At 50.0% G+C, this 25,163-nt stretch overlaps 6 protein-coding genes across 6 annotated transcripts; 3 read left to right on the forward strand and 3 right to left on the reverse strand.

The window, feature by feature from the left end:
* Positions 1–196: 196 nt before the first annotated feature.
* L3040_002025 (uncharacterized protein) lies at positions 197–1,665 on the reverse strand (the record flags this gene model as incomplete). The annotated part of the gene is made up of 2 exons (XM_007289411.1): positions 197–1,338; positions 1,404–1,665. 2 exons carry the CDS (start codon positions 1,663–1,665, stop codon positions 197–199), a joined length of 1,404 nt encoding a protein of 467 aa, XP_007289473.1.
* Positions 1,666–3,167: 1,502 nt separating this feature from the next.
* Positions 3,168–4,638, forward strand: L3040_002026 (uncharacterized protein; the record flags this gene model as incomplete). The annotated part of the gene is made up of 4 exons (XM_066156982.1): positions 3,168–3,427; positions 3,480–3,622; positions 3,734–3,994; positions 4,136–4,638. The coding sequence occupies 4 exons, from the start codon at positions 3,168–3,170 to the stop codon at positions 4,636–4,638; spliced, it is 1,167 nt and encodes a 388-aa protein (XP_066012982.1).
* A 1,215-nt stretch (positions 4,639–5,853) lies between these two features.
* On the reverse strand, positions 5,854–10,921 carry L3040_002027 (uncharacterized protein; the record flags this gene model as incomplete). Its single annotated transcript, XM_007289409.1, has 4 exons — positions 5,854–6,872; positions 6,923–8,409; positions 8,459–10,578; positions 10,637–10,921. 4 exons carry the CDS (start codon positions 10,919–10,921, stop codon positions 5,854–5,856), a joined length of 4,911 nt encoding a protein of 1,636 aa, XP_007289471.1.
* A 1,181-nt stretch (positions 10,922–12,102) lies between these two features.
* On the forward strand, positions 12,103–15,751 carry L3040_002028 (uncharacterized protein; the record flags this gene model as incomplete). The annotated part of the gene is made up of 3 exons (XM_007289408.2): positions 12,103–12,135; positions 12,244–12,292; positions 12,348–15,751. The coding sequence occupies 3 exons, from the start codon at positions 12,103–12,105 to the stop codon at positions 15,749–15,751; spliced, it is 3,486 nt and encodes a 1,161-aa protein (XP_007289470.2).
* Positions 15,752–18,306: 2,555 nt separating this feature from the next.
* On the forward strand, positions 18,307–19,059 carry L3040_002029 (uncharacterized protein; the record flags this gene model as incomplete). Its single annotated transcript, XM_066156983.1, has 4 exons — positions 18,307–18,347; positions 18,427–18,500; positions 18,912–18,996; positions 19,053–19,059. 4 exons carry the CDS (start codon positions 18,307–18,309, stop codon positions 19,057–19,059), a joined length of 207 nt encoding a protein of 68 aa, XP_066012983.1.
* Positions 19,060–20,667: 1,608 nt separating this feature from the next.
* Positions 20,668–22,386, reverse strand: L3040_002030 (uncharacterized protein; the record flags this gene model as incomplete). The annotated part of the gene is made up of 3 exons (XM_007289406.1): positions 20,668–21,932; positions 21,987–22,223; positions 22,287–22,386. 3 exons carry the CDS (start codon positions 22,384–22,386, stop codon positions 20,668–20,670), a joined length of 1,602 nt encoding a protein of 533 aa, XP_007289468.1.
* Between the last annotated feature and the right edge of the window lie 2,777 nt (positions 22,387–25,163).

The following is a 25,163-nucleotide window of genomic DNA, read 5'->3' on the forward strand; positions in this document are numbered from 1 at the left end:
CAATTGGAGTTTCCGCCAGAGTTTGCAGGCTGGCCACGATCCTCACTGCCCGTACTGCCACGTACAGCTAGAATACAAGCCGAATCCGCCAGCATCAAGCTAGGTAAGCAATCCGGAAGCTGATGCGGACGGCTCGCCTGTGAGGTCGTGCATCGCTTATTTTACTTTGAGAGCGCAGAGGGGACAGTCGATATCTTCATTCGCAAAGACCTAGCAGCCGTCCGGCTACACTGTCCCACTCGTCGTCCCACCGTCTGCTCCCTTCAATCACAGCTCCCTGCCGCAGTCGAGCAAGCTGGCTGCCATCTTCCTCGCTGAAGAGCTCTTCCAGGACTTCTGCGAGTTCACCACTTCTGACAAAAGACCTCCCGTTGAAGCCCTCTTTTACTAGTTCTGACCAGCTTTCGTAGTCCCCGTATCCTACGACGGGCAGGCCAGCACCGAACATGTCGACCACCTTCATGGGTAGGTCGACTCCACTGCTGCTCATATGTAGGCATACACCAAGATCAGCGCAGCCCAGCAATGTTGCGTAGTCTTTTGCACTTAGCCATGCCGTGCGTATCATGATGCGGTTCAGTTTTAAATCTTTGGTAAGGGTGGCGATTCGATCAAGGTACATTTGTTTCTGTGGTCCCTTCCCGGTTATAATAGCGAGTATGGGTGGCAGAGTTTTCGGAGACGCAGAGTAAGAGCACAAGGCCTCTAGTAAGAGGTTGAAATCTTCGTCTGGTGTCCAGGATGTACTACTCACCAATAGCTTAGTCTTGCCTGCCATAATGTCGTCTGCGACAGTACTCGTTTCAGGTATACGCTGTAGAAAGGCTCGTCGCAACTTTGGATCAGACATGGGTTGAAAGATTGCAGCAGGGCGATCGTGGAGTGTAAAAATAGGCGACCGGATATTGTAGGGCGCGTTTCGAAGTTGCTTCTGCATGGCGTCGGTTACAGTAAATGAAGCTGTAGGAGCCCAGCTCCCCAAAATAGCCTCGTAATACTTGGCAACCGCAACAAATGGGTGCCTGTCCCCGCGAGTCCCAGCCAGAATCGTCCATCCGTAATTATGCCAGTCAACTATCAGATGCGTGTTCCGGAGGAAACAGATTGTGATTGCTACGAACAATGTGGGGATCGAAGGGGGGTTTTGGACGAGTAGCCACCGTGAGGCCCTCGTACGATACCCAAGAGTGTTAAACAGACTCCATATCTGGAACAGAACTTTCAGGGGGCCTGCAATGATGAAAGGCAGTTTTCCCGCTCTTAGGAGAGGCGGGGGTGAAGGCAAGGGGACAATGGTAATGAGGGGGTTGTCGACCAGGCCAGGATGCAGAGTCGATTCTATGGATCTCATCAGCGAACGAAGGTAGAAGAAGGCAGTCCCGTCACCGTCACTATGCACAAACCTTGATATCCGATCACATCGACCCTGCCACCGTGTTTTGCTATGCTCATGGCATGGTATTGCATCCGCGGACTGCGCCCAATGTCCCCGAGAACCAGCACTTGGACGGAGATCTTGGGCTCGTTCGCAGAGCCTGTGGAGGTGGAGGTGGAGGTTGTTTCTTTCGGCGGCGAGTGTTTGAGGTAGCGGCTGGGTAGCATAAGGAGAATTACCGTGAAGGCTGTCGACGCAATCACTGCTGCGGTCAGGAGAGCTTCCAGCATGTTGACGCCACGGGAGCTTCTAGATGTGTTCGCAGAATGTGAGGGAGTGAGACAGGGAGGTCGGGAGGGTAGGGTAAGGGTAGATAGACCATGCCAGCATACGCGACGCGACGCGACGAGGGCGACGAGGGCGACGAGGACGACGAGGACGATGTTGTCGTTGAGGGAGCAGAAGGTCGCAAAAGCATTTTCTAGTGTTTACATCTATAGAATCTATAGACTGTTGACTGTAGACTGGCGGGCCTCCGCTCCGCTCGGAGACGGGGCCCTCTTAGCAAGGAATTGCCATCCAAACTCTAAGCGCAAAGATACATCATATTGATAATTGTAGCCGGGACGACGAGGCGCGTGGCGGTTCCACTTGCCATTTCGAGAAGGCCAAGCACCGCTCAGGGGAATACGGACGGAGTACGGTAGGTAATCAACAGAGCGAGCGCGACCGAGAGACGAGAGACCGAGCGAGGCAATGACCTTGCTTGCGCTTGCGCTTGCGCTTCCGGGCAAGCAATTCTCTTCCTTCCTTGCAATCTCCCATCTCTCATCTCCCATTTCTTTCTCTTTCGCTCTCACCCATACCCATACCCAGACCCATACCCACTCCTACATCTCCACTTGCTGGTCCACTCGACGACGAAAAAACAATAACAACGACGACGACGACCACGTCGATACCACCACCCCTCAAAAACAACGACCACCACAACAACATACAAAGCTCTGGCCATATTTGGTCCTTCACCTCGTCGCTCTCTTCTGCCAAAAGCGCGACCCCCGCGCTGTCCACTCAACCCCCATCGGACGAAATAGACAAACAGCTTAAGGCTCGAGGCTCGAGGCAAAAGGCAACATATGCAGGGAGCGGAGGACCTTCCACGGGCGTCACAGCTCGCCTCGACGTCTTGATCCCATCTCGAGAACGTATCATGGCCTCGTCTTATGCTCTGCCCGTATCGGCAATGCACAGCCATATCCATTCGAACTCCCTTCACTCTCCTGGTCGACAGCACCCCGCGAGAGCTCCGCCTCCAGAGAAGTTGAACGGCAGCAGTCTACACTCGCATTCACAATCGCAGCCCCATCTCGAACTTGATCACCACCGATCCTCTCGGAGTCGAGGCGAGAATTGTCGACCCTCGCGGGAACGTTCGCGGTCGCCTTATATACCACGGAACTATCTGCCGACTCCGCCAAACAGCGGCGAGTTCGAGAAACACGCATATACCAAAGAGGCCACTCACCCATACATGTACCCACATACCCACGAAACGTCGCCTCCACTCTCCTCGGGATCCTTCGAGCCTCCCCTTAACGCTGTCAAAGTTTTACCGCACCATCACGACCACAGTCACCACGACCACAGTCATCACGACCACAGTCACCACGACCACAGCCATCATGATTCCAGCCATATTCACCCTCGTCCCTCATTTGAGCAACCACGGTCGAAATTCACAAGCCTCGTTCTCCCACTCACCCTGCGGTGGCCAATTCTCCACACAATAATGGCAGACCAAGACTCCCGCCGGATACTCTATTTTATATGCCTTAACTTCAGCTTTATGTTAGTTCAAGCCGTCTACGGATACTTGACAGACTCTCTCGGCCTTCTGAGCGATAGTATACATATGTTCTTTGATTGTTTGGCCCTGGGCGTTGGATTGTTCGCTTCTGTTGCCAGCAAGTGGCCACCTAGTGAGCGCTTCCCATATGGGTTTGCAAAGATTGAGAGTTTGTCTGGGTTTGGAAATGGAGTATTCTTAATGTGAGTCACTACTTCTCTCAAACTGAAATGTACAAAAGCTAATCCTCGGCAGGCTTATTAGTATTGAAATCCTGATCGAGGCGCTAGAGAGACTTTCCGACGGGAGAGAGACGAAACGATTAGCAGAGCTATTTTTCGTTAGTGCAATGGGGCTTGCTGTCAATCTGGTCGGTATGCAGTGTTTTGGACACCATGGTAAGTGATGGCGGAGCCCGCATTTTCTTCTATCGAATATCTCATCTTTCCCCTATCCCACTCCCGAACCTATTCCAAACGTTCAAGTACTGACTCCATTGTGTTCCGCAGGGCATCACCACCACGGAGACCACGCGCACAGCCATCACTCCGGGCATAGCCACTCGGGACACGACCACCGCTCGCACAGCCACGAGAAGATACGTTCGGATGATCACCACCACCATCATTCGTCTGAGGAACATTCTCACCATGATTGTGACCATGAACACGATCGTTCCCCTTTACTTGTTAGTTCGGCTGCAACCATGTCGGCCCACGCCGGACACTCGCACTCACATTCACATGACAATGAGAACATGCATGGTATATGTACGTATAAATCCCAACCCCTATCAAATGGTGCTCTGAGATTTTCGGCTTCGAAGGAAGCCACGATCAAAGAGCAGGGAATTCTCAAGTTCAATCCTATCATACTTATCTCTGCCTCACACGGTGCTAACTTTGATGGAGTCCTCCATGTTCTCGCAGATACGATGGGAAGCGCCGCCGTCATGTTATCCACTGCTCTGATTTACTTCTTCGGATGGAACGGATTCGATCCTCTTGCATCCTGCGTCATCGCCATCCTGATCTTCTTGTCGTCGGTCCCACTTATCAAGAGCTGTGCCAAGAAGCTGCTTCTGACAGTACCCGACGAAATCGAGTACGGGCTTCGAGATACGCTCGCAGGTGTGAGCGATCTGAGAGGTGTGGCAACTTACAACGTTCCACGATTCTGGATGGGTGACAAGAACCCAGACAGCGAAAGCGAACAGGTGCTAGGCGTGATGCACGTTATTGCTACCCGAGGCTCGGATCTAGACGACGTACGAGAGCGAACACGAAATTTATTGCTTGAGCACGGTGTTGACGCCGTGGTTCAAGTGGAGAAGATAGAGGATACGGGTTGTTGGTGCGGAGGATCAGCCATTCGCTCTCATTTGTCGTCACCTTCGCATCAGGGGGGGTTTTAATGGGCTCAAGAGCTGGATTATGAGTATACATATGTTCAGGTATAGATTTTTGGATGGTGCAGACGTGCAGGATAGAGATTTCGCATTGCCTGTCCATTGGCCTAAGCAGAGGCAGAGGATTTGCTCCCTCAACACCAGCAGCCGCAGCATTACATAGGATTTCCTTCAATGATACCACGTATATAATCACTTCGGTGTTTTCGCTTTGAGAAAATATTATGGGATGCTTTTTTCGGTCATACTTTATGGGCTTTTTTTTTAATTCCCTGCTGCGGAATCTTTTCAGGCAACTGGACAACTAAGCGAGGCCAGTCCATTAGTAATGAAGAGATTCCCTCCTTTCTGTTTTCCTCTTTTCTTTGCTCCTCCTCCTCGTCCCCCCACCCCCCTCCCCTCCCCAATTCTCATGTTCTCCTCTTCTTTTCCTCTTCTTTCTTCCCACCCTTCTAAGAAGGATCAGAGAAATGGTAAAAAACGGTCGTCATCATAACAATAACCCACTATGTATATCTCTCTCTGTTGACACTGCTCTGCTAAGCGAGAGCCCTAGAGCAGGTTGGCTTCGTACCTACACCTGATGATTTATTTCCCTGAGGAAAAACCGAGGCCATGACCCTTCTTTCGAGCTTCGTGAAAAGGTACCTTGATAGATAGAAGATTATGTTCAACGACTGCCAGGTCGCAGTCAGGCGTTTTTTGAAGTTTCCGTGAAGTGTACATACAGGAGCCTGTTTTATTAGGCAAGCATGAATCGGAGCTAGACGCTTTCATTGGAACGAGCGAGTACCTTAGCCTAGAATTTCCGGCTTGAACCAGAGAAGCGCCCGGTACATTCATTTCCAAAGTACGAGATCAGATGAAAGTTTCTCGACTTTCTTGACAGAATGGCCTAACATGGAAGCGCGACGCTGTTCTTGGGGATTTCATTCGGCTTGCAAAAATAAAACAGACCCCTTCCCTGTCTTTGCCTTCTTAAACTCCAATGGTCGCACGGCATAGATAAAAGAAACAGGCTCCAGAGTGACATCGGTACCAAAAAACCACAGACCAACGCCTACACCCAGTTAGAAATATTATAAGACAAGGCATGGAAGAAGTTGATGCCGAGCCAGCCAAAATAAGAGCGTTATTTAGTTGATTTTTGTATTACCAATTTGATCAACTCCTAGGCTCGTCCGCGCTTACATTTCTCCCTTTCCCCATGCCCCTGCCATCCTAATCCGCCCTCCTCCGCGAACTCTGCAATCCATAATTAAACGGATTCCTACAAAGCGGACAGGTGCTCTGGTTACTACTCGAAAACCACTTGAACAAACAACCACTATGGAACAGGTTTCCGCACGTCCCGCACCGCTTTTCCGGCGTCTTGCGGTCCGGCCCAATAATGCTGTAGCAAATCGCACACTCGGTATGGCCCTTTAAAGCGCCCGTGACGTTCTTCTGGAATGCGATCAGGCCGTCGATGACAGACCCGTTGGAGAAAGTGATGACACCCTGGGTGTTGCGAAGCCAGGAGTTCCATTTAGTTTGGGACGCGACGACACGGGTGATGCCGTCGACGGAGACGCCGACTAGGGGGTAGTTGCTCGGGAAGCGGATCACGATTCGCATCGTGAGGTCATCGACCTCATAGCCGGCGAATATCTCCTGTGAGCGTTTGGAAACTTTGATTATGAGTTCCTTTCCGTCGTCTGCCTGGATTCCTTGGTCGTGAGACCATTTCTCCACTTCGTTGAGAGAGTCTTCTATTACTAAGGGGGCGAAGAATCGCTGTGTCCAAGAATCGACTGCAAGAGAGGTTTGACGCGAGTCGCAGCTGAACCACCATGTCCGTACTAAGCCGGGAGTGAAGCAAAGAGAGAGATAGTAGATGTTGACGAGGAGCCAGTTCATGCTACGCGAGGGGGACTCGGAGTCCATTGCTTTCCACATAGAATAAGAGCGGATCATGGAGGGGTCTATGCGGGCGCGTTCGAGGTTGAGTGGGGTGGCGGATGAATGGCCGAGGACGGTGAACATGAAGTTTAAGAGGGGAGAAATATAATCTTCTGATTTGAGGAGTTCGGAGTAGTCATTGCGAACTTTGAGCGAGGCGGTTTTGTAAGATTCGTAGACGATCAGCCACGATAGGAGGTAGCCGCGGATGGACGGAGGAAAGGAGGTTGCATCGGGGATGTCAGCAGTCGAGGGAGTATTGAGGAGGAGTGAGAGAAGTTCAAGAGGTAGCGCAGCGCCTGATACTTTTAGTATGAGATTACTTGATTCAGTGATGCGGTGGACTTACTTGTTCCATCCAAAAGAACATTGACGGAGAGCTCCTGTTGAACCTTAGGTAGAGCTTTATGAAGGAAATCAAACGCGGCAGATTGAATCATTTCAAAGTCGGATGCCAGCAGAGGGTAAAATTCTGACAAATCCTTTATACGGTCCGATGGAATCCTCACCACCTGTCGTGATAGCAAGCTATCCACGAATTTGAGAGGTTGAGTTTCCTTCGATCGCTCGAGCTTCAGAAGCGACACCAAGCCATCGCAAATTTGTTCGAGACACGCATCATGGGCTTCCTTCAGATCGTCATTTGCATCATCGATAATATTTTTCAGGATAGAAAACAGCTTCAAAGACATGCCTATCATTGGGAGTCGCTCATCTGATAGGCAACCATCGCTGCTTGAATCCCAGATGGATACACAGAATTCGAAGGTAGTTTCCCAATACGAGCCGTAGACGTCTTTGATGGCAGGCAAAAGCTTTTGCAGTGCGCGACAAACTTCAGAGGCAAGTCGAGTGTCCGTTACAGCCAAATCGTCCGTCCAAGAGAGTATCTGTTTGATCGCAAATACCAGCCGATTGTTGGCGACTGGTAGATCCTCGTCATCGTAGACTGCCAAGACGGAGTTCATGAGTACCATCAAGCCTAGAGTCTTTTCAGACTCTGCCTTAGCCCCTGCTACATCACTGATGAGTCGGTTGCAGAGATTGTTGATGAGCTTGCTAGAGCGGAGACTATCTCCAAGTCCGATCAAGATTGCCGTCGCACCCAGTATATTAGTTGTCGCGGTCTTGAAAATGTCTAGCTTCGAAAGCCATCCCTCGCCACCTTCATTCTGCCAACCGTGGGTAGACACAAGCGCTTGCACCAGACTACTCAATGCCTTCGATGCGTAGTAAGATGTCGGGGCATCGGTACTCGACGACTCGATGAGGTTCCGTACCAAAGAATGAACCACGCTAGACATGTCTTCAGGCGATTGCTTTCCAGAAACCGAGTCGCGCCATGACACGGCATTCTCGGCTGCATCGCTGAGAATCTCACGAACGTCCCGTAGAAACTGCATGACCTCATTCATGGTGTCGGTCTCTTGATGTGATTGGAACAATTTATTATCTTCAAGCAAATCGATTTGATCGTTGACAAGCTCGTAGGTTATGGCCAGGAGGTAGAATAGCTTGACTTGCAAGTCTTCAGGTAAGACATCCGAGAGATCCTCGTGGAGCAGCAAGCTAGATGTATACATTGCCATCCTCAGCGGCGCAGAGTATCCGTTGAAATCTCTAGGTGGCCGCGAAACAGTGTCCGCTGAAGACTGATGCAACAGAAATACGGCTCCAGCGAATGGCCGCATCACACCGAGCGCTGGATTTGGTTGCTGGCGGAGAAGCGGGCCCATGGCTGCTAGCCATATATCTGTATCTGGAAAAATTGCCCCCAAAGTTGATTGCGGGGACTGTGCTATGAGATTTCTGGCTTGCTGAACAAGTGTCTCGACTCTGTACAACAGTCAGTCTTGGTATCCCGGTAGAAGGTCATATAGCTTACGATAATGATTGAGGACTGGCAGTTTCGAGATTTTCTCGTATAACATACACGATTGAGCTTTGCTGAGGGCTCTTCGAATCTGCAGAGCTGATTGATTTCTCAATCGCAGTCCTCAAAGTGTTAGCACGAGAGGCGATCGGAGAGTCTGTCAGCTCAGTCAAGCCCAGCAACTTCGTGATCAGAGTAACGTGTATATCGCCTAAGCGGCTCAAAAGACCGGGTTGATTCCTCGATACAAATTCAAGTGACTTCAAAGCGCCATCCAGGTCAGGGTTGTCTACATCGAGAGATGCGAGTATTTTGTTTAGAACACGAACAGATGCAGGAGATGAAAAGGAGTTGAAGGTCATTGCAGCTTCAAACAGAGTGCGACCTTCAGCATTCCCCTGCATAGCGTTGAAGCTACCACTGACCATAAATTCCTGGAGGGCATGGTTATTTTGAGCCACCTTGGACACTGCATCATTCGCTAACATTTTGGCAATCGCTTGGGACTGGCTCGCATCATTAGGCAGTGCTAGAAGACCATCGATGGTCTTGTCCCAAATGCTTCTGTATTTTTCTTCTTCGTCTGACAACGAACCAAAAAGATTCAAGATCGAAATGAGATATGGTTCTGAAGGAGACAGAACTAACTTGGGTAGATCATCTTCAAGGAATGATCTTAGGGCCACCAGGGTCTCAGGCGAGCTTTCTACAACGGCTGGAGTGAGTCGCAATGCCGCTTCCACGGTGGCCGCTGCGGAGTATGGCTTGCCGTTCCTGCTGACAATTGATTCCAGACATTTTTTGACGATACGTTGCGAAGAGGGCAGAACGAGGTCGATAGAGTCCTGTTGCTTCGATCGAAGAACCTCTGCTAATAATTTGAACCAACGATGGCTGATTGAAATTACAGCAGTCTGAGAAGCATGGTAATCTTTTGACTGTTCGGGTAACGAAGTGAGAATTTTGGAGACAAAGTCATCTTCGAGCCTGGCCCACTCAGCACCGAGCGCAATCTTACCGTCGCCCTTGTATGACAAGCAAATTCCCAAGCCTTTGGCCAGGGTGGAAATGTTACTGCCAATGGCCCAGCTATTATTTGCTGGATTCGGATGAAGATATTGCTCGAAGAACGGGAAAATGCCTTCTGGTAAGAACTTTCCCTGCACACTTTCTGGCGATAGCAAAGAAATGAAGCGCTCCGCAATTTCGAAATAAGTAGCCCATGCTATTGAAGCATTTGTTCTGGGCTCCTCTCTATTGGAAACGCCATTGCGGAACGCCGTCAGAAAATCTAACAGGGCATCAGGCTGAGGAGGAAGGACCCCCTCAGGGAGATTGAGAACAACAGCACCCAAATTGGTCCAGTAATCCGGAGGTCCTCCTTGCGAACCTTTTTCGACAAAAGAACGGAGTTTAGAAAGGGGATCCTTTCTAGCTTTGTAAGATGAAGTCCATACCTCGGGATATTTCGAGGTCAGTACGCCCAGCACATTCAAGAGCTGGAACGCAGACATGGTCTGAGAGGACTTCAGCGCTTCGGCGATGAATATGTGGCTGATCAGTTTCAAGTCGGCTTCGATAGCCACAGGTAAATTTGCCAAGCAAATTGCCAACAGCTGGGAGGTTGCTCTCCGAACAAATGCATCATCGCAATTCACGAAAGACCACAAGGTCTTGTTGCCAGACAAAATGACCTCGTACTTGTCCTGGTGCTTGGAAATTTCGTCCTTGTCCAATGTTGCTAGCAAGTTGGCGATCAGAGAGAGACTGGATCCAACTACTCGAAAGTACTTGGCTTGGACATCATCTGCACTCATGGTCCTCTCGTCGCTTAGAGTTTGCGGTGTCTCCTCGAGAGCCTCCTGGGCGTATTCGAGGACCGGAACTTCGCATCGTTTGTAGAAGACGGTCATTTTGGCTTGAGTGTCGAGGAATGACCTCGTTCCATCGCTTGCAGCCCTTGCCACAGCTCTGTCTCTATCATATGTTCCCCCCAACCAACTGCCAACAATTTTGGGGATGTATTTTTCCATCCGCTTTCTAGCTGATTTCAGGAGTTCATACTGCAGGTTATGAGAGAGTTCGCGGACACGACGAGAGTTGTCGATAGAGATGCGAGGATAGAATTTGACCTATATACGTTCAGCAACACTAATTCCACCCTGCCCAATTCAAAGCGAGAACACACACCCATGCTTCCAATACGGCATCCTCTACGCCTCCGTCTTTCTCGAAAGGATGGGCTTGCACGTATGCCCGCAGATCCTCTAGCGCTTTCGACTTAGTTGTACCATCCTTCTTGGACAAGTTCTTGAACGCCACAACCACGTTCGCGTCGCTGATTCCAGACAGATTCGGGGGCTCAGTCAAATAGGACAGAGTACTCCTTGACGAGGTCGAGCCGAAGCCTCCGAATCCCACCCCCGATGCCGCCCGGCTGCTTGAGGCCTGCGACTTGAATTGTCGTTTGCTCATAGTTGTGTGGATCCTCAACTGCCTTGCTCTCGCGTTGGGAGGTATCCAGGTTAGCGCGAGTGAGGCCAGGAGCTCCAGAAGTTTTCTACCTGTAGTATGGAGTGTCTATCTGCTCGAACGGAAGGGGCGTTGTTACGGGACAGGTTGAGGAAACTGAGTTGATGAAGACTGAAAGGGAATGGAATTGGGTCGTGATATGGTATCTGCAAGGATTCTAAGCGAGTAGCATATTGGGCGAAGTGGACAATTGGAGGAGTAAGAAGGTGGCCGAGTCGATCTTCATCGAAGTTGGGTTGGGTTGGGTTGGGTTTAAGTCGAGTCGAGTTGAGTAGAGATGAAAATATTATTGCACTCACTCGCCTTGCACTCGGAGTGCCCTGCCCTGCCCTACCCCGCCCCGCTCCGCCCCGTCCCGCCAGACGATGATATCACCTTGCCAAGCATTGCCAATTTATGTTGCCAAGCCTACTCTTCGACATCCTTCCGGCCGGGAAATTCAGGGCATTTATTCATTAATTGTACCCCGCACACGTGACGGGCTCTCCGCGTTCCTCCAATACAATACTCAAACCAACTCCAAACCACTCCGTCCAAAATCTCCATAGAATTCCTTGATCTCTCAATCATCCTGTCTGCGAATAGCTTCATTACCGCAAAGCACTTATCCCTGGCAAATTCTGGATTGGCGCCCTTGTTCATTCAATACATACCACGTATATATATATCTATAATCCAGCTCCCGAGAGCATCGCATCGTGGGTGCGGGAACACAAACACGACTGGTGTCCGAGAATACAATTACCAGTCAGTAACAAATACCTTGAATGCGCCTTTCGGCTTATGACGGAGAGTTTCCCGCACTATTTTGACTGGTTCCCCGATCTCATCGGTAGAGGGCAGCAGGCTCGGCTGGCAGACGATCAAAACAGAACAGAGAGCTTCATCTGCAACGAGCGCCGTCCCAACATCCTCTCACAACTTCACCCATGTAATATCCTTCCCTGATTGTTCAGTGAGCCATATCGAATTTCGACTTACTGGTTCGATCAAAGGACTTCTATTGAGCCCTACGACAAGCCGTACTGTGAGGACTTGAGACACGAAGCAACCCAATCTCACCTGCACAACCCACGAGACAGCAAACCCATCGAATCCAGCTGAGCTACATCAGTCTGCCTGTGATGAAGTCTCACCCAAGACTACAAATACGCACTGTTTGCTGAGTAAAGCTGTAAAGCTCATCAAACCCTCCGACAGTGAGCTACCGTAGCTCCTAGCCACGACCATATTATTCCATCTGATAGCTTCGAAACAGCTCACAGTCGAATTCCCGCAAGCACCTTACAGCTGCAGGCCAGCATTCGGATGAAGGTATCTATGACTCGTATCTATCTGGCACAAAGGTCACTCGTCTAATAGTCTCTAGCTGATAAGCATGCACTGGAGAAGATGACCATCACTATGTCTTCTTTGAACATATCCTCGGCCCCAGGGATCTCTGTTGTACTGCGAAACCCTTTAGCTTCGTCAACAACCCTCCTCAGACCAAGTGGAAGCTTGCCTCGAAGACCTAGACCGCATCAACATGTTCGGGACTTCCGATTGAGCATGTGGTCATCCTACCTCGATCCTACCTTCCAGAAAGAAACCCAGCGTCGATATCGACGAATAGAGAAACACAAGTATATTGTAGCATTGAATAGGAAGCTGTCTTGGGATCGGCACTTTCCAATAGACTCCAAGCATGCTGGGCTGAAGGGCTTCAGGTGCAGCGCATGGCGGGGTCAGGATTCCGGAGGTGGTGGACGATGGCTCAATGTGGATGACTTGAAAAGTGTCGACGATTTCCATCGACACAGTCAGGAACCCCAGTCTGGCGGGAATGCACCTGCAAGGAACCGTCGTATTGTCTATGAATACATCCGTGATAAATCACCCATGTTCGGCAGTAAAGGTGCCAATTTCACCAAGCCGGAGCCAGACGCGACGTCCAGAACCGACTCATCAAACGATTCAGCGAATTCCATAACATATGGACAAGAGGGATTCCGGAAACGGTTTCACCAGTATATGGACACCTCCATCGAGCCCGAATATGAGATTGACCCGATTACTAACCGAAGAACTCCTAAAGAGTCCTCCGTGACCAAAAAGATGGCACCAAGTTCAGACGACAATAGCGTGAAAGTTTCCAAAGAATATCAATCCCAATTCCACGAATTTGAACCGCCGACTGCATCGGCAGATAAAACCTCACCAGAATCCGCGAATGATTTTAACTCGCATCGAGACAGCTCAAGAAAGTTATTGGAATTGGAAGAGCCTCTCCAGAAAACAGGTCCTGACCAAGACGGCTTGAATGTTTATGATGAGAAAGCCGACTACGAATTCGGGAAATTCTATGACTGTGCTGGCTTGGAACTGGATTACTCTGACTCGGTGCAGAATGGACTGAAACATTACGACAACAAGATATCGGGTGGGAAAGCATGCACCGAATCGGAAGACAAGATCGCTAAGAGTGCCCATGAACCAGCAGAGCACGATGCCGAAGCTGACCACAGTTCATGTAGCTACAGTAAGAGATCTGAAGTAAAGACCCTGACGGAGGACCCTGTTATGCAAGCGATGAACGACTGTGAATCGACACCAACTGAACCAGCAGGGTCTGTCAAAAAGTCTGATATGGCGTCTGAACCACTGGGTCATTTTGAACACGCGACCAAGGAGTACGACGTCTCCGAATGGTATAGGCAATCACTGAAACGAAGATATGGAGATGATTTGGTCAGAGCAATCAAGGACTACGAGGTCAAATTCCCCCGCTCCACGATGAGTTCTACAAGCGGCGAGACAGACCTGGAGAAACAGAACCCTGTCATGAAAGCACTTGAGGAGTACGAAATAACTTCAGAAGAAACAAAAATAACTCATGATGGAAATGGCGGGCGACTTGACCCGGTTTTGAAAGCGTGCCGAGAGTACAAGATAGCCAGTCAAAAAGAACCAGTAGACAGTATGGAACTGTTGAGCGCAGCTGGAGCCCAAAGCAACCTCGATAGGGTGCTAAAACCCCCCGAGCATGGCAGATCTCACGCCGAGAAAAGCGCAGAAGTCTCAAATAGCCAACAGGAAAATCTCCCTGTCCAGGAGGGACTTGAAGCGTACGATGAGAAGATCAACAACTACCACTTACCTTTCAATGGCAAGAATAGACCTATCAACACATTTTCGTTTTCTCCCAAGTCCTTTAACGACAGGAAGTTCAAGCCTGTCGTCGACGACGCTGCGGAAGACCTCGATCTGCTGAGATCAAGCGATGTCCGTGCAGCGTCTGGGATCACCAAAGGCCATTTGAAGGAGAATGAAGCGCAGAAAACGGCTAGGCGAAGGGAGCTTCAGCATGACTTCGAGACCTTCTGCCATACGACTGCACCCCCTTTCGAAAAGGTGCCAGGCCTCGAGAACTCTCGGAAGCTCGTAGAGGACCTCAGGATCGAGCACAGTGAGCTTCTGAACCATGCTGCTCATGCCAGGGGACGCATTGATGCAAAAATTGCCGAAGTCGAAGCTGGCTGGCCCGAGGAGCCCACGAGGAGCCCGAGGAAGATGACGGGTAATTTTGTGCGTGATTTCCCCGAGGAGTTCGAGGCAAGCTGGGCAGCGAATCCAGGCTCGGAGACATTGATGTCTAAGTCCAAAGCAGGAAAAGACAGTAACACAGAGCCATTTATCATTGGGACTGCGCCGAATGAGCCTTATTCAGCAAATCCCGGAAATCCCAGAATGGAAACTTCGCTTGATCGCGCCCTTTCTCAAAATGTCGAACGGAAGGTAGAAGAAGATTTGATGCAGGGCGAGGGAGACATCGCGCCGACGGTGAGACTATTTTCCCCTCCAGAGTCCCAGCAGAAAATCGACAAGAACGCTTCGCGACATACAGATATGTCCAGGCGAAGAACCGCAGATTTCATGCCGAAATCAGCGGGAGAGAAGGATTCTAGTCCGATCCGCGCGGTCCAGAGCATTTACGAAGATGCTCATGGCGAAGGTAACCCTGCGCATCGTGAAGTCCCAGTCTTTCAGCCCGCACCTTTCGAAACAAAATATACCAACACCTCAGCAAGCGGCGGGCAATCTTCAGACTCCTTGGCCAAAACCCCCGAACCAACACTCTACAAAATCCTCGCCTACGACCCAACCATGCAATCGGTTAGCACTGCCGAGACGACCTCCATCGTCCCAGATTCCTCAGATCCCCTAACACCGGCCGAAGTGCTCCTCCGGCTCTCCAACCCCTCGAAGTTCTTCCCACACTTTTCTGCGCTACAATCCCAAGGCTACGAGATCGTCGCTGGGAGCGGCGACGTGCTCGTTTTTCGAAAAGTGCGCTCTGGCCCCGCTGCTGTAGCGTCGTCTAAAATTATCAAGAGCGAGGGAGACGCGGCCGCTGAGCTAGCAGCGGCAGAGCGTATGCGTGTCACGAACCCGATCGACGGCATGCAAGCCCCCCCAATGGCCGCAACTGGTGATTTCGCTTCCCCGACCGGGTTCGTGAACCATGATCTCCCTCGCGGCTCGGAGGACGAGATTCCATTTAAATCCAACATTGACGTGAGGCGTGAGGAGCCTGTTTTCAGTGGTAGGCGCAATTGGAAGGATGTCAGTAATAAGGGGGAGAGGGGAAAGAAGAAGAAGGGAGGGAAAGGTAGGGCGAGGAAGGTATTTGTTGGTGCGATTGGTGTGGCAGGGTTCAGTTATGCTCTGGGTGTTATGAGTGAGTTCTTTCGGGCGGGGGCTGCTGGTGGGAAGGGGCCGGGAGGGGTTTGATGACTGGATGAGAGTAGTTAGCTGGTGTCATTGTCTTTTAGGCGTTGGGAGATGCTGGATCAGATTGTTTGTACTTGCAGGCAGCGAGATGTCACAGGTGTGCTTGGAGTAAGGTCGGCTTCGGTTAGTAGGCTGGTGGCGTTGATATCAGATTGATTGTCCCTTGCTCTTCGCGAGCTGTGATGAAGTTACTGGGTTACTGGCTGAAATTTGGATCCTCGTACTTTGAGTGGTGCAGCATGGCGTTATGTTTTCTTTGCTTTCAAATTTTTGCGTTGCGTTGCATCTTTGTCCTTTTCTTTCTCCCTTTTTTTTTTTTTTTTTTTTTTTTTTTTTATTGGGGAGGGGGGGCATAACTATCCACTTTATCACTCGATTTATTGTAGATACAGATAGCCACAACAGAAAATTCTCTCAAACTACCAGCATATCAACCGCGAGAGACAAATCTGCCCCCTCCGAGCTGTTGAAGTGCGTTGTTTAGTTGTGCTGCTCTGGCAGTCCCCCGAGGCCAGCTTTGTTCATGTGAGATTGGCTTTTAACTTGCTTGCACATTCCGGCTGGGCAAACAGAGTCAAATATAATCTTTCCTCTGAAGTATTAACCTTCGTGTGTGCTTGATATGTTGCAGAGTCTGAACTGCTATTATATAGATGCTTCAGGCGTTGATTACAACTGTAACTGCACTGTGCGAGGGTACAGAACAGAACCATTGCCACGCTTGCCTTGAATCAATCCCGTCTATGCTCCCCTCCTCTTTATTGACCTTGTTTAACATGATAGTCGCGGTTCATGTGCCTTTCTCGTTGAGGATGTATATCGTCTGAGTCGGAGGGATCGGAGGAGCTTAAGAATCGTGAATGGAGAGCTGGGAGCAAGGAGATATCAGCAGCTTCTTCTTGCCAACCGGCGACATTGGAGGCACTCAATAATCGTGGAATACCCAGTGTGTTCGGATGACAGAAGAATAACACGTTTGTTTATTTGAAATCGTCGAGTCTTGCTTCCTTCCGGCTGGGTGTCTCAGCTGCTCCTCCGCAAGGATATATACATCACCTATGTGAATTCAGTATGAACAGATGAGACCGATTCACCTTAAATTGAAATATCTCTTCAATTCCAGGCAAATTAGACCAATCAGTATCACCGAGTCTGCCGTCTAGCGGCAATCGGCGCTTAGTCTTGACTTAGGCCCGAAATCGATTAGCGTGCCTTCGCTTCGGAGACAAAGCTACGACTCTTCTTATCCACAACTGTTTTGAATTTATAGAAAGCTGCTTCCGAAAACCTCAATCATCTCTGCTCACATCACATCTCCGCTCACATCACATCTCCACATCTCCACACCTGCCACCATTCCCCGACAACTCGCAAGTGTTTGGCGCCTTCGCTTGCGCGCTTGCACCTCCTCTGCGAGCACCAACTTCACAATTACGAGTGCGTTCTGCGAGATCATGAGCTCTAGCTGTTGGAGATCATCGATCTAGATATACTGCTCCTCGAGGTAAGCTTATATTCCCTTCATTACGTCTTGGTGGCCCCCCTGCTGCATCTCTGACCCTCTCCGCCGCCCCCTCTATATCCCCTCTGACATCCCCTCGTCGCTCGCCCTCATCTTCTTTGCCTCTATCTGCTCCAGAACAGCGAGAAGAATGATATGGGTGGTCTCTGAACTCTTGTTTCTCTCCTTTACCTCCTCTGCTTCCTTGGTGAGGCAGGAGAGCCAGAGGAGAGTGCAAGAGGACAGCCTGCCAGCTTGCATCTCCCCAACCTCCTCTGCCTGCCTCTGCTTCTGTAGAGGAAGTTCAAGAAGATCCTACTTTGCTCTATATCTATCCCTCATCCCGTCTCTCTCAGCTGTCTTCTGCTTCGCATGAACAGGAGAAGTTTAGAGAGAGGGGGGGTGGGGCAAAGAAGGCAAAGTGCGCACTTCACAACTCCATTCTCACCCGTTGTCTCCCTTCATCTACCCGCATTTGCCTTATAAGAAGAATAGTAGGTAGCTTCTACTACGATCTACCCTCTTCTGCCTCAGAAGGCCAGTATTGAGAGCTGCTTGGCTCTCTTTCTTTTTACCTTGCCACCCCTCCCTAGCTTGCCCCTCACTTTCTTCTTCAAAGGAGGGATATCGGAAAGCTTCTCATACCTATTGCTTCTTCACATTTTTGATTTTACCCGCACATTGGGATTTGAATGCTTCCTTCGTGAGCTCTGACTGACAGCAAAAACAACAGATCCCCACCCCACATGACGACACAAGACACCAACCTCCTCATCCTCCCATCACATCAAGACATTTCGCACTTCAGACAGCGACAGATTCATCTCTTACACTCTGACGACAACTAATATACGATCACAATAAATACAGTACACATACAATGAGTCGTATCTCATGTCGCTTTAATACTGGGTTGAGAGCTCTCGCTTGGAGCTTCCATCACCACGGGCCTTCAGCACTAGTCTGACTTGCGGCAGTGCGGGTCACTAATTTATTGGTATCACGTTTACCCGGCGCTGCTGCCAAAGCTCTGTCTCTCTCACTTAGCGGCTCTATGATTCCAAACACTTCGGGCACTTGGATTGCATATACACGGTAGGTTCTTGATTTATGATCTTCAGCATATATACTCACCGCACAAATAAAACATAAGCTGACAGTTTCTATGGATAAGCATTGTACAGCCAAATCCTCGATCTTCGTGGGCGATTACTATCAAGCACAGACTTGGACGTCCGCTTCGCAGATGTGCATCGCCAACTGTCCAGCGGCACCTCTGAGAGCACATATCTTTGTTGACCAATGAGGAGTTGGCCACACAGACAAAGCTTATAGCAAACGATCTTTCTTTTCATCGAGCACTTTACCTCTCCGTCCCATTGCACAGCTCCGTGCCGTTCCACCGCTTCGTGCTTGCCCACTTCTTTGTCCCAGTTTACTTCTTTATTAGCATCAGCTTTGGCGGTGTTTATATGCCCAAAGGTTTTTGACTGGTGATGAAGTAGGCTGGGGCGGAGAGGTGGGCTAGCGCGGAGAGGTGGAACGGCACGGAGCGGTGGAGTGGGACGGAGAGGTAAAGTGCTCGATGGAGAGTGAGAAGGATTGGTTGCTCTGAGCTTTTTCTGTGTATCTAATTCCTCACTGGTCAACAAGCCATAGTTCTGGCAAAACCTACACGGTTAAAGCCGAGAACTGATCACCCTCGCCGAAGACAGGACTTGAGTGGTAGGAGATCACGAACAAGGTACGTGATCCAGACGAAGGCAAGCAGAGAGAATCAAGCTGATTCTTTTCTGCAAGAAAATAGAAGATAGCGAGCGGTGAAATTTCCCTACCCTAAGGCTCGCTCTCCATGGGCAACTCTGGCAACCACGTGCCTTACACAATCAGCTAGTAACCCACAGCTGATTGTGGGCCCTACCATCGACAACACCATGGAAGTGGCGAGACGCCTGGGGGAGAGTGAAGCCCACGACCTGAGGACTGCAAGAAAAGACTCCAGAGCCCGATTACACTTACTATGCGGTCGGGGTGGCGTCCCCAACGATAAGGGCGCTATCGCCTTTTGCTCTCTGCTTGCGCTCTTTACCGGCGTAAGCAGAGAGCAATCCGCGAGTACGCGGTTAAGCGCCCGCCTAGAATGAGCAACATGGAGAACATCCTGTCGCATAATCATTTCTGTCGTGCGGTAAACGGGAGGGATCCTGCTAAGGTGGCTCACCTTGTTATCGCATTGCTTGCGGGACTTGCTAGCCGGACTTGCTGAACGATAAAACGAAGAGGTCGCATTGCTGGACGGACGGTGGACTTATACTCTTCGACAAATGCTACTTGAATATGCGTCCTGGGATCTGCTTACAAATTTTAAGAGCCGCGACCTGGAAAGTGGTGGATGCGCCGCTGGTGAGGACGGTGGATCCTTGTCGTTGGATATCCTGCCCATTTCTCATTGTCGATTTGGGGCCACTGAGTGGATGGACGGGTGGATGGATGAATGGGTGGATGGATGAATGGGTGGATGGATGAATGGGTGGATGGATGAATGGGTGGACGGAGGATGTCAATTCACATGTATTAGTATAGTAAATGCTTCATCGCAAACAATCCACAGCCGCGTTCCCGTCCCTAGTGATATCCCCACCCATAGTCATGCCGTATAAAAACCAACGCGATCTCCCTTCCTCCGTGTTAATACCTTTAGCTGCCATCAAAGGCTATTTTCAGGATCGGCATCTGCCATAGAACAAACCATGACTTGCGATCTCAGTAGCCAGCCAGCCAAGCCTATATTTTCAAATCTTGATTATGTAGCAAGTAGAAGCAGAGTACTAGGTGGCTAAGAACCAAACAAACAAAAGAAGGGGAGGGGGAGCGGGATGTTTATATCCTATACGAGAGTTATCCATATTTCTCAGTCTTTTATTCTCTCTGTCAACTCATTCATTCAAGTCTCAAGTTTCGATAAGACAGATTTTGTACTCTGAGGGAACCTTGATCTCGTATATATATATATATATAGATATAGATATAGGTATCAAAAGACAAAGAATTTTAAATCCCGCAAGCGATCGAAGGGGGCCCTCTGCAAGCAGAGTAGAATTGTATCTTATCTTTATCTACAAGAAATTAAAAATAACCACACCAGGACCGACCAGAGGCCAAGAAGATAATCCCACCACTGTCTGACCTCGTCCTGATTTCAGAACCAAATCAGATCAAATAAAACCATGACATGCTATCATGCATGGCAAATGCGTATGCAGTAAGTTAAGAAGGTAGAGAAGTGAGTAAAGTAAAGAATGGTGTTTCCAACACCGCCAAATTTTCATCCAGGCTCAAGAGTCAAGGTCAACTTGAGACTACCCGAGGGAGGCAGAAAGAGAGAGAGAGTGAGAGGAGAAAAGCCGGGCGGGCTTTAATATCCGCCAGTGGGGAAGGGAGGTCGAGCAGCTGGGAAGGAGAGGCTCTTTCTGGGCTTGCCGCCGAAGTGGGCACCACCGGTGGGCCTGGGGGGGAAGGCGCCGGTCGGCTTGACGAAGCCGCCGCCGAAGCCACCACCGAAGCCGCCACCGAAGCCGCCACCGAAGCCACCGCCGAAGCCGGCCGATGGGCGGGGGCGCTGGTGCTGGTTCTGGTTCTGGTGCTGGGCGCCACCGGAGGGTCGAGCAGCACCATGGGGGTAGGACTTGTCGAATGCGCGTGCGGCGACGACGTCGCGGGCGTGGCGGCGGGCGATGGTGGCTTCGGTGTGGGCGGTGCCCGCGTTCTTCGAGTAGAAGGACGAGAGCCAGGAATGGAGGTTGCCGAGGGTCGTTCCGGATGGCTCGGTGACTGCTGATATGCTGGAGCTTGATTGGGAGGGCGAGTCGTCGGCGGCGGCGGCGACGATCTCTGAGTCGGTGTCTCTTGATGATCTAGAGCCCGATCCCGAGTTGGAACGTCCTGGGTTGGCCTCGATTCGGGTGGTCTTAGCGGCAGAAGAGGTTGGGGTAGATGTCGCCGCGAATGTGGCTGGGCTGGCTTGGTCCACTGCTGAGGCATCTGGGGCGATTGCCTTAGAGGCGGACTTTGACTTGCTTTTGGACTTTAACTTGCATGCGGACTTGGTCTTCTCGGGGCTGGCAGGGATGGCTGCAACAGAGCTGTTTAGAGCTGGCGCGGCAGTTGGAGAAGAGACTGAGGTTGGAATGTCGGCGGCCTCAGATGTAGCTTGAGGACGGCTACTTGCAACGGCAGACGAGGCAACTGGGCTCACCGGCGACGCGTCACCGGCTCCACCGTACAAAGCTGGGCCTGGTATGGTGTACTCGAGAGCGGCATAGATGTTGACTTCAATTCCAGGATCCGTCTCGGTGTAGAGCGCGGTACCGAGAGTACCAGTTGGTGCATCAGTTCCGGCCCCGGTGACCTCCAAGTTGAAGCATTGAGGGTAGTTCTGAGCTCCACCAACGGTCCCGGCAGAGTGGAGGGCGATGATCTCGTGACGGAGGACATAATTTCCTGGGGCAATGGTGGATGGAATGGTGACGCTCCAAGTATTGTTGTTCGCGATCAACTGATCAGCCGCCCATTTACCGGGGATAACGGTATCGTCAACGAGTCCGACTTCGTCGATCTTGAAGAATTTGAGGGCAGTCTTGTCAACAGTGGTGCAGTCTCCACCACAGTCCGCAAGGTAGTCTGTACACTGTCAGTATATCATTCTGGTCAACAGAAATAAGTATGTATATATACCAATGACTGGGCCGTGGTGCGACTCGGGCCAGGTAGTCCACTGCAAATCAATGGTTCCGCCAGCCTTCACGGTTGCTGATGTTTGAGCATTGGTGGCGCCCCGGTGGCAGATGATGTCCGGATCTGCGTACGCAGATGGAGCAACGAACCCGTTGTCAGTATCTTCAGGGGTGGACCACCCAACGACAACTGGCTGAGTTGGCATGTATTGGTAATTGGCTGAGTAGCCGACATAGTCTAAAATCCCATTCCCATCAGTAAAGATCCAATTGGACTTGGGCGTGGTGAAGGCCAACTCACAAACTCCATCCGCCACAATTCCACTGACGGTTCCGTGAGCGCTAGCCTTGGATACAAAAGCAACCAACCCGGCGAGGGCAGAAATCTTGGAGAAGGACATGGTGAGGTTTTGGTCTGGAAGGTCAATCTTCGCTCTGCGTTATGATCGTTTGCAGGTGTGGTGTGGTTGAACAAGATATCAGCCGGCTTCAATCTATGAAGATGATATCGAGTAGGCGAAAGAGAAGAAAGAAAGTCGTGAGCGACTGTAAAGAATGTGAAAGTTCCACGTGAATGTGATGAGAGAGAGAGTATGTAAAGGAAAAGGCAGCTCTGTATATATAGGTATCTGAGATGAGATGAGAAGATAAGAAAAGAGAGAGAGGCACAGGACCTATTCGTTTCCCCACTTGATTCCTTGCAAGCGGAGAGGTGATTCTAGGATTCTGCATACCGGAGACGGGAAGTCTGGAGCCTTCATTTGAATCATTTCCATTTTCCTCAGCTATCGGATTGGAGGAACGGGCGCATGGATTGCGTGGAAGTGTCTGGCGTTGAGCGTTCTTCGGCGCCTACCGCCGTGAACTGTTGATTACTTTTGAGCGAATGTGCAGAAAAGCGGGTGCTGATGCCTGCTCTCGATGATCTGACGTCTCGATGCAGAATTGATGTCCGCTCACAAGGGACGTGCTCTGATCAAGATATCAAGATATACAATCAAATATATTAACATATATCGTGACCTGCAAGCAAGCATTTTGCATCTTCTTGTCTGCAAAGGCTTGACGGGCGGGTCCTGCTGTTGGCGAGTGGTGGTCGTTGGCTGTTGGCTGTCGGTTATTGTTTCGAAACGTGCGTTGCTAAGCGGGCTCGACCCCTGAGCCGGGACGGGTAGACGTCTGCAACAAGATTGTTTATGGGGCAAGTCATCTGAAATGGCCGGTGGAACAATTTGTTTGAAACGCGGCGACGATATTGCCTGTCATCGCATCAGCGACCTCAGCCCGTGCAAAGTCAGATTGGGGGATCGCGGGTATGTAAGCTTTGTTTGACGATGCTGTGGAGGCAATATATCAAACATTCTTGAACAACAACTCAAGCTTTTTTCTGGGGGCGAGATCAAGGTTTTCATGGTCTAGAAGTTTGCTGTCGAGGTTGGATATCAAGAAAGATGAAGATATTCGAGGTCGAGCTCGAGGTCAAGACTCCGTAGAGGTACGTATCCCTTGCATCCGAAGAGATTCTCCCTAAACGCCCCCCGCAAAATTTTCCAAACCAGGGATGTCAACAAGGGACTCTGATTCGAAAATCCCTATGACGATCTTTCGTTACGGAACCAACCGTTGCTAGCCCGCGGCAACGGTGCGGATGGAAATGATGAGCCCCGGTTCTCGGTCGCCGATATAACAAAAAATATATCCGCGGATGGAGGGGTTTTTTTTTTTTTTTTTTTTTTTTTTTTTTGACAGTGCAGGGCGACTTGAGCAGCCTCACTTGCATTCGGGTAACGGTAATTTGACCCGTGGACCGGTAACAGCTGGCTCCAGTAATAAGTTCTTCCAGAGCCTTCTGAATGACGCGGCTTCGCTTTACTGCATACATGGTAAGTAAGTAAGGTCTTTGCTTTTGTCAGGGTGACCGTCTGATAACGGAATGGCCCCTACCTAGGCTGGCGAAGAGAGCCGAGGAATGACGAGAAACACTCGGTAACAGGTAAACATCGATTTTCGATCAGTACTAATCAATCAATCTTGCTAAAACGTCGGGGTAAAGTCCGAGAAAGGCTCTGAAATAAGGGAAGGGTTAAAATGAACGATACTTGGAAAAAATCAACGTTAGCTTCCACTCACTCACTGTCGACTGATTGCGACATTCAATCACGGGATTTTTGTGTTGCATTTGCACCCCCGACACCATGCACTTCGACTTCGGTCTTCTAAATTTCTAATAGCTCTTGATCTCCCCCCCGAAGAAATCGGCTGTCAACTTCCCACTGCGAGATAATGAGCTGTCGAACTTTTCTGCAAAAGGTGCACGATGTAACCGTGCGATATGTCCACCACCTGCTTGATACTAGAAAATTTTCCAGCATAGCCACGTTGCCAGTATGTGGATGGTGTTTTACACATCGTTCTCCGAGGCCACCGCCCTCATATAGATGCAACATGCAGATAGACTCGCCGCCTTATCGCCCACGAACAGCAGCTCATTGCGCCACGCTGCGTATACAGGTTAGCTAACTAGCTAGTCGAAGATAAAGATAGTTCAGTAACTTATAACGTGCTCAAAAAGAAAACAATCCATCAGCCCTGTTCTGCCAAGCCCTTTAAAAGAGAAGGCGGGAAAAAAAAAAATTACCAACTCTATATAACCAAACCTCGCAGGGGCTTTCATCAACCGGTGACCCCGGGGTGGTAGCTCAGCGGCTTGACTGCTTGAGCAACCGCCCCATTCACCGGTTCGATAAATTATAATAGTGTATATCCTATTATATAACAATACGACAATACGAAATAACCCATTAAGTTGGGTTTGTAGGCTGGAACCTTGTAACATCCCGTTGTTGCAAGCTTCCAGCTGAGTTTTTCATTTTTTTTATAATTATATGTTTATACTTTTTATACTCTTTTTTTTCTTATTCTTTTGATAAGATACAAAAAACAGAGATGATGATGGATGAGGCGCGCTCATTCACGCGATATGACGAGGTCGCGAGGCGGGTAAGGGAAGATACTCAAAAGGGTGAAAAATAACATTCTTCTCAAAGTTATTTTTCATCTTCTTGAGTATCTTCCGGGGACGGAGTCTGGCTCCCAACGCCAAAAAGGGCGGCGATATATCGCTTGATCGTACGGAGTATAAATATGGTTTCTGAGTTTGATTCTACGAGTATAGCTT

The sequence above is a fragment of the Drepanopeziza brunnea genome (assembly GCF_022702325.1).
Source record: "Drepanopeziza brunnea f. sp. 'multigermtubi' strain 214-2 chromosome Unknown ctg2, whole genome shotgun sequence".
Classification (NCBI taxonomy): domain Eukaryota; kingdom Fungi; phylum Ascomycota; class Leotiomycetes; order Helotiales; family Drepanopezizaceae; genus Drepanopeziza; species Drepanopeziza brunnea.